Raw genomic sequence first — 8,275 nt, 5'->3', positions numbered from 1 at the left:
CAGACAAGCTGGGAGCGAGCGGGCACGCCCCCTGGCGGGCTTCCCGGATTCTATTGGCTGCCTCCAGCCAGCCCCTCTCTGCTATTGGTCAGCGGCGCCAAGCTTCGGCGGTCACAGACAGTATCCGGAACCAATCGTCTCCCAACCCCGTCCGGGCTCTCCGCCAACGTGTGAGTGACGTGCACGCCAACCAATGAGAAAGGCAAGTGAGGCTGTGGCAGCGAGACGCCTTCCCTTTTTCCTCAGCTCGTCCAGCAAATGGCAGCAAAGGCTGAGCCGCTGACACCAACCAACCACCAATCCGTAAGGGCGGAAACAGGGACGCAGCGCAGAGCGACGGGAGGGGGTGACGTGGCAGTGACGGGGTCACAAACTGAAATGAGTGGCGGAAGCCCTGGCCAATGGGTGACCGAATTGGCCGGACACTCTGCGGTCTCGACTGCGGGAAAGCACCAATGGGCTCGCACGCGAGTCTGATTGGCCTTCGCCGAAGCCAATCAGCGGCGCGCCTGGAGGGCGCGTCCCACCCCGGGCTCTGACTGGGCGGCGTGCGCTGACAGGCCCGAGAGAAGTGCCAATGTCCTGGGGGCCCTCCGCAAGTGACGCTCCGCGGCGCCAATCGGCTGCCTCCTTCCCGGCGGCCGAGCCCTCCTCCCGCGGCGGGCCTGGCGGGGCGGGGACGCGGTGCGGCCGCGGCTGATGCGCTAGCCGTGTGGGGCGCTCCGGGCGGCGACGGCGGCTCTCGTAGGCGGTTCCGGTCCTGTGTCTCGGGGCGGCGGCGGCTCATGGCGGCGACGGAGCTGAGAGGGGTGGTGGGGCCGGGCCCGGCGGCCATCGCGGCTCCGGGCGGCGGCGGCACCGGTCCCCCCGTGGTGGGAGGCGGCGGCGGCGGCCGCGGAGACTCGGGGCCGGGCTCCGGGGCCGCGCTGGGCACGGTGACCGCGGCGGCGGCGGCGGCGGCGGCGGCGGCGGGCGGCCCGGGCCCGGGCGCCGGGGGAGTGGCGGCTGCGGGCCCGGCCCCTGCGCCGCCGGCGGGGGGCTCCGGCGGCTCGGGCGCCGGGGGCTCGGGCTCGGCTCGAGAGGGCTGGCTCTTCAAATGGACCAATTACATCAAAGGCTACCAGCGGCGGTGGTTCGTGCTGAGCAACGGGCTCCTGAGCTACTACAGGTAACTGCTTCCGGGGCGCCGACCCCACCGCAGCCCCCGGAGCCGGCCCGCCGCCGAGGTCGCCCCAGGCCCGTGTCCGCCACCTGCGCGCGTTGACAGCGGGCGACGCGAGCCCTCCCTCGCGAAAGCGAACGCCTTGGGCCTTCCCCCTCGGCTGGGCTACCCGCCCTCGGTGCAGTACCTTCCCCTGGATCCCTGGCCTTTCCGATTGTTCGGAGAGCGTCTCCCCTCCCATTGTGTTCCACCGGCACCGCGGTGCAATGATGAGTTCTGCGAGGAAGGCGCTGTTGCGGGTGCGAAGGGGCGCGTGGAGGAGAGCAAAGCCCAGGCGTGGCTCTCAAGGAACTTAACTGTGCAAAGTCCCAAGCCTTAGCTGTCTCTGCCCAGGCTCCAGAATTCAAGGTTATCAGCAGCCCTTGATGTACCCGCCGTTGCTCTCTCCACGTTCAGGCACAAGGACGCCAGGCACAGGGTGGCCTCGGTATCCACCCCTGGTCTCCCTTATCTCTCCCAGACTTGGCATCTGCTTTCACCTTCTGGCCGGCCCGGAGTGGAGATGTGCACTCTAGTGCCGCTTTTATTTACGCTGATCCCACCTCCCCGCCGGTGGGAATGATTTCAATGGTCTATCCAGTTATTTCTGGAGTCGCTTCGGTGGGTTAGGTTTAAGTTTTATTAAAAGAAGAAGCCATGTCTTTGGTGTAGTGACTTCTGTTCTACGGTGTTTGTTTTGGAATGTTTCGTATATATTTATGGTGACTCACAGTCTTGCCCTAACTGGAGCATGCTTTTTGGCTACTCGTGTTCCTAGAGACAGGATACAGGGTTTGGGGACAGGACATAAACATTTCCCATGTGCTGGACAGTGTGGATGGTTGCACTGACTCCAAAGGATAATCCAGGGAGTCGGGAGACATTCCCATCTTACTGATGAGGAAACCGAGACCTAGCTGAGCAACTTCTCCCAAGGTCTTAAGGAGTCAGGATTTGAAACTAGTTCTCGGGATCCCTGGGTGGCGCAGCGGTTTGGCGCCTGCCTTTGGCCCAGGGCGCGATCCTGGAGACCCGGGATCGAATCCCACGTCGGGCTCCCGGTGCACGGAGCCTGCTTCTCCCTCTGCCTGTGTCTCTGAGCCTCTCTCTCTCTCTGTGTGACTATCATGAATAAATAAATAAAATCTTTAAAAAAAAAAATGAAACTAGTTCTCTTCACACCAACATAACCTAAAACCCAGGTTAATGTTACATGAATCAATCAGATAATAGAGATCATTGCTTGCCTATAGCAAGTAAGTTTCTAGATCACATTTACAATGTGTACTTTATACAAAATGTATAAAAGTCTCCTTTAAGAGAGACTTCTTAATATCATGGCATTCTCATTGAAGTCTTTTTATAAAGACCATTCCGTTTGAGACCCCACGTTGTTAAGAACACCTCGCCCTATTTCTCCTCTTCTGCAGGTAGTTACTCTACCGCCAGGAGAGTTAGGGTGAATGGGTCTCTTCCATCAACTCCATCGTATCAGCTCTTAGTGAATTTTGAGGGGAAATTGAAGGTGGGAGTTGAAGTAAGAACACATTCTTATCTAGTCTGACAGTGGAAAACGCCTTAGCACGTCCTCACAGCTTCAGCCACATTGTGAACAGTTGTATCATTTACATTATTATATTCAGAACTGATTTTAATTTTAACCTTTCTAAGTACTCATCCAGGATGATCAGTTTAAGATTAGATCGCAAATCTAATCTAATCTAATATTTTTAGTGTATTCCAAAGTTTTCCGCTACCTAAGTTCCTGTTTTCCTGTTACACTGGCCATCATTCTAATGTTCAATTGATTCATATCCTAACTTATCTTTTAAGTCACTATTAACATTGATTGCTTATCTTTAGAAGTTGTGTATCAGCTGAGGGCCTTACTTGTGTGGTCATATTTCCTCATTCAAGTTCTTACCAGATCCACTTCAGGCCAGTTGATTCTTTGATCAGTACCAGTCTTAATCAATATTGATCTTGGCTGGACATTAAGAACTTACATGTTGCCATCTCTTGATGTATTTGTAACCACTTTCAACTTCTCTCTTACAAGAGCTAGTGGTACCTGTCTGACTACAGATCAAGCTCCTTCTAAAGCACACCAAACCACATGTTGGGAAATGTGCATAGGCCTGTCTTTGCCAGCTAGGATGGTTCCACCCACAAACCAACCAGGCAACAGGAAACAGTTATCAAATCTGTGTACTACCTTCAAAATCACATCAAAGTGCTTCCTACCAACAATATTGGTAGTTTATTCTTCTTAACAGAATTATTCAGGTACCCATCTCCTTAGGGCTATTTAGCTAAATTGTCATTCCTCCTGCCTTTCATGCCTCCAAAACCTGTCATATCCTCCATTCACCTTTTACAAAATACTATTTTCTTTTTAACTGACATCCTGTACTTCCAAGACCCATTATCCTGTGATGAATTGTCCTGATGGGCTTTGGCGGGCCACTTCCCTCTTTTTACCCATCCTAGTCTTCCTTATGTACACAGTTACATGGATATCCCATTACTTAAAAACCATATGTACAATTCCAGCTTTCCCAGATGCATGGTGACAGAGCCCTAGCATTCGTTTTCCTGACTAGCTTCCGGAGACTGAGTTATTAATTTGGCTGGCCTTTTAAGGGTGCTTTCTAGTCAGAAAGTACCACTTAATTAATACTGTAGTGCCTGAAGAACTTACCTTGCACTCTGAAAATCATACCTTTCCAGCCCGTACACTAATCATTTATAAACATAGGTGTATCTGCCTGAACCCAAGAGCCCCTGAGTCAAGCCTGCCTTACTTCTAGGGTTCCTTGGTATTTCTAAAACTGCTACGGACTTTATGTGATTTGAGAAGCTCCTTGGGTTCACGAAGATGACCCAGGCAGAAGAGATTCCCTAGGAAGTGGCTTGTGAAAAGTACCAACAGATTGTGAGGAATGTGGTACAAAGTCCAAGTAGCACCTTTGGAGGAGAAAGCCTGGGAGAGCTGGCCTGTCAGCTGCGGATCTGAAATTCGGCCTGCATTATTCATAATGTAACTGAAGCTTGGGGGTGGGGGGGAGGGGAGGTAAGAATAGGAAAAAAACGGATTCACATTACAGTGTGGCAGGTGCAGACGGTAGAAAATGGCTCAGGCCATTGAGGACCCCCCACCCCCACCCCCGGCCATCCCATACTGCTCATTTGTGCATTTGGGGAAGAAAAACCAGTTTCATGTGACACACTGAACAATAGGAAATCTGTCTTCCTAAGCACAGTAAACACTTTCTCAGACATACCAAGTCTTAGTTTCTGGAGATGGGGTGTGTGTCATTTCTGGCATGCAGGAATTCTGGATGTGCCAGGTGTGTTGGGCCACTTGGCTCCAGTGAAAGGGAAATGGCTCTGCTCTGCACTTTGGCAGTTGGCAAAGGACTTTGACCTCTTTATGTTCCAAGTTGGTCAGGGAAAACTGTGGTCTCAACATGCAGGTTTCTGGGCATAACCAGCAGGTAGTGGGAAAATCAGCTCAGTTTGCAAGGTATACTCGATTGTGCTAACAGCTTGGTATTTTATGTGAAGTAGCTTGTTGCCACCAAGTAGTGATGCAAAGTTCAAAAGTTAGTCTATTAATAGAACTGTCAGTAGAGATGGGGAAAATTTTTACACCCAATCCTCTGAGAACAGATTTGCTGAATCTTTCTTAGCTATTAATAGGATGGCTTAGGAGTCCCTACCAATAGAGGTCAGTGGATCTTTGGAAAGAATATATTCCCAAAAGATTATACTACCTGGTGACTCTTCTATGATTATTCTTTCTTAACTCCCCCAGAAGGCTAGTTTTTCCTCTTTCTTATCATTTGTGCTGTAGTCAATATTTAGTACCCTGAGCATCTCAGTGCTCTTTATGCTTATGCAATATAATTCTAAGCATAGTGTGACAGTTCTCATTTGGGCTGAGTTGTAGTTAGGGAGGGGGGCGCGGTGGTTCAGTGTGTGTAAAATGGAGCTATTCTTCCTCTGAGGGAGTGAGATTGTTATAAAAAATTATGTTGCATGAGTTTATAAACCTCTATTTTATAATTATAACTTGCTAAATAAGAAGTAATCCCTGACTACAAAAGGGCATGAGGGAACTTTATGGCATGATGGACATGTTCTATATCTTGATTGTGGAGGTGGTGACACAATTGTATACATTTGTCAAAATTCACTGCATTATACACTTAAAATTGCTGAATTAACATTGTATGTCGTTAAACTTCTGTGAAGGCTATTTCTAAAAAGCCGAGGGTGAGAGGAACAGCAGAGCAATATAGTCTGACTCAGAAACCCCACTTAATGTCTGTGAAAGGAAATCCCAACTGGTCGTTTCTGGAACTTTAGGGAGCTGTGTAAGGGAAATCGTAGAGCTTGCTGTTTCCCAAGGCTGCTGTATTTTTGGAAGGCTTAGAGCTACGAGAAGACAAGGAAGGATAAACCACCCATCCACTTTCCACTTGGCTTGCCTTTGTCTCGTTATTGCAGGTCAAAGGCTGAAATGAGACACACCTGCCGGGGTACCATCAACCTTGCCACAGCCAACATCACCGTGGAAGACTCGTGCAACTTCATCATCTCCAACGGGGGCGCTCAGACCTACCATCTGAAGGCCAGCTCGGAAGTGGAGCGGCAGCGCTGGGTCACCGCCCTGGAACTGGCCAAGGCGAAGGCTGTGAAGATGCTGGCAGAATCGGGTAGGGAGCTTCCTATTTGCCCCTCCTAGACACTATCACCATCTCCTAGATGACTCAGGCTTCTCCTCATTATGCAACATTTCTCCTGGGTTGGTGGTGTGCACCTGGGGCCAGTTCTGTCCTGCAGGGGTCATCAGGCAGTGTCTGGAGGTGTTTTTGTGGTTATAGCTGAGGGACGGTGGTACTCTGGGCCTCCAGTGAATGGAGGCCGGAGAGGCTGCTAAGCCTCCTCCAGTGCACAGGACAGCCCTCCCAACAAAGAGTTATCTGGGCCCAAATGTCAGTAGTACCGAGTTTGAGAAACTCTGTCCTAGAGCCATGATGGTTGTCCTTTTGGCTAATGCCATTTGACTATCTTAACATTTCGAGAAAGAAATATTTTATTGCTAGGGCCATCTTATGATTATTACAACTCATGGTTTGGTTCTATCTTTACTTCTTTTTCTCATGGTGTTTTCTTACTTAAGGATCTTTTAATGGAGTTGAAACAGACAGTCTTTGTAGATTGCAAGAAACATTATATGGGATACTTTCCATGAAAACTCTTCATTTTGCTACCTTAATTTCACGAAAAAGAGCTATCTAACCAGGTTTTGATTTTTCTTCAAGGAAAATCGTAGGATTTCCCGTAGGATAGGGAATAGGCAATAAGTAGTGCCCCACTTATTGATAGTTTAATCACATTGAGCTCATCCACTCAGAACTGACCAGGGTGATTACCTGCTGGTTTTTGTTCATCTCTTGTTTTTTTATCCCCTGTCCTCTCCCACACCGTATTTAATATCTATTAAACAGTGAAAGGAAAATTCACTGCTTTGTGAGGTTTTTTAGTAATGGGTTGTATTTTGACTTTAGTCCTGCCTCTTGGACTAGCAGATAGGGAAGGCCTTTTCTTCTTTCTTTTGTTTTGGTTTGAGTGCCGATGTTAGCTCCCCCAAAGGAAGTGACATTGCTAAAAGAGCATTTTGCAGTTGCAGAGTGTTGGGTATAAATGTAATAGCGAGAGGTACAACATAGCTCTCTATTTGACATACTACTTGGAGGGTCCTTTCATAGAGAACCTTGCATTGCTTTCAATGCAGGGGTGGCTTTAGTGTCAAATGAATTCATCACAACGTTCCTGAGGTCTCCTTTGGAGAAGGTAAATTTACTGAGTCTTTTGGTGATGTGGACATTATTTACAAAGAGCCAGACTGTGATTCTCAACCCACTTCATACAGGGCTTGCCCATCACCCAATGGATGGTGGTGGATTTGGAAGTAATGATCAGCTTGGACCAGATTGGAATCCTCAGACTTGAGTTACAAGGCTCATCTGTTCATTTCCAATCCCAGGAGCCATTTAGCTTCTCCATTCTGTCTTGCAGGGATCATTGGTTGTCAAACATCAGTGTGCATTGGAATGGCCTGGGCAGCTTATTCAAAATGCAGGTTCCTGGGCCTTGCTTCACATCAGCCAAATCGATTTCTGGGGTGGGGCCAGAGCCTTGGCACCTTGAAGAAGATCCCCAGGGGTGGGGGATGGGGAAATTGAATGTAGGTGGACAGACTTTTAGTTATAAGTAAATATTGGGGATGTAACATGCAACATGATGACTACAGTTAACACTATATGGTATATTTGATAATTGCTAAGAGAGTACATTGTAGAAGTTCTCATCACAAGGAAAAAAACATTTTTTCCTTTTTGTGTGTGTCTATATGACAAGATGGATGCTAGTAAATTTTTTGTGGTCATCATTTGGCAATATATGTTGGTCAAATCATTATGCTTATACAGTGCTGTATGTCAGTTATGACTCAGTAAAACTGCAAGGAAAAAGAAAAGCATGAGTGAAATACATGCTTGCACTTGTGTGCCCTGGAGGACAAAAAGGAAGGACCACCCTGGGTGTTTGTGGTACAGGTGGGCTGTGGACCGCATCCTAGTCATGTTGTCTGGTGATGGCAAGCTCTCAGGTGATCAGAATGCACAGCACGAGGCCTGCTGGTTTAGTTGTGGACAGAGCTGGCGGGGTCTGACTCTTAGCTCTGGAGTCACTTAAGGAGCCTTATCACTCACCTTTTGGCTCCTACAGATGAGTCAGGAGATGAAGAGTCTGTCTCACAAACGGATAAGACGGAGCTCCAGAATACCCTCCGGACGCTGTCCAGCAAAGTGGAGGACTTGACCACATGCAACGACCTGATAGCCAAGCACGGCACGGCGCTGCAGCGCTCCCTCAGCGAGCTGGAGGCCCTGCGGTTGCCTGCTGAGAGCAACGAGAAGATCAAGCAGGTCAACGAACGGGCCACACTCTTTAGGATAACATCCAATGCCATGATCAACGTAAGTGCAGATGGCGCTTGTGTGG

At 49.1% G+C, this 8,275-nt stretch overlaps 1 protein-coding gene across 1 annotated transcript in view; it reads left to right on the top strand.

Annotated features, from left to right (window-relative positions):
• Positions 1–698: 698 nt before the first annotated feature.
• Positions 699–8,275, top strand: part of OSBP (oxysterol binding protein) — a 34,530-nt gene continuing 26,953 nt past the window's right edge. The window contains exons 1-3 of the mRNA XM_072790950.1: positions 699–1,168; positions 5,714–5,922; positions 8,000–8,250. Coding sequence (XP_072647051.1) covers positions 786–1,168; positions 5,714–5,922; positions 8,000–8,250 — 843 coding nt within the window. The 5' untranslated portion in view covers positions 699–785. The remainder of the gene's footprint in view (positions 1,169–5,713; positions 5,923–7,999; positions 8,251–8,275) is intronic.

The sequence above is a fragment of the Canis lupus genome, chromosome 21 (assembly GCF_048164855.1).
Source record: "Canis lupus baileyi chromosome 21, mCanLup2.hap1, whole genome shotgun sequence".
NCBI lineage: Eukaryota > Metazoa > Chordata > Mammalia > Carnivora > Canidae > Canis > Canis lupus.
Note: the sequence above shows the minus strand (reverse complement) of the source record. Positions and strands in the feature narration are given on the sequence as shown.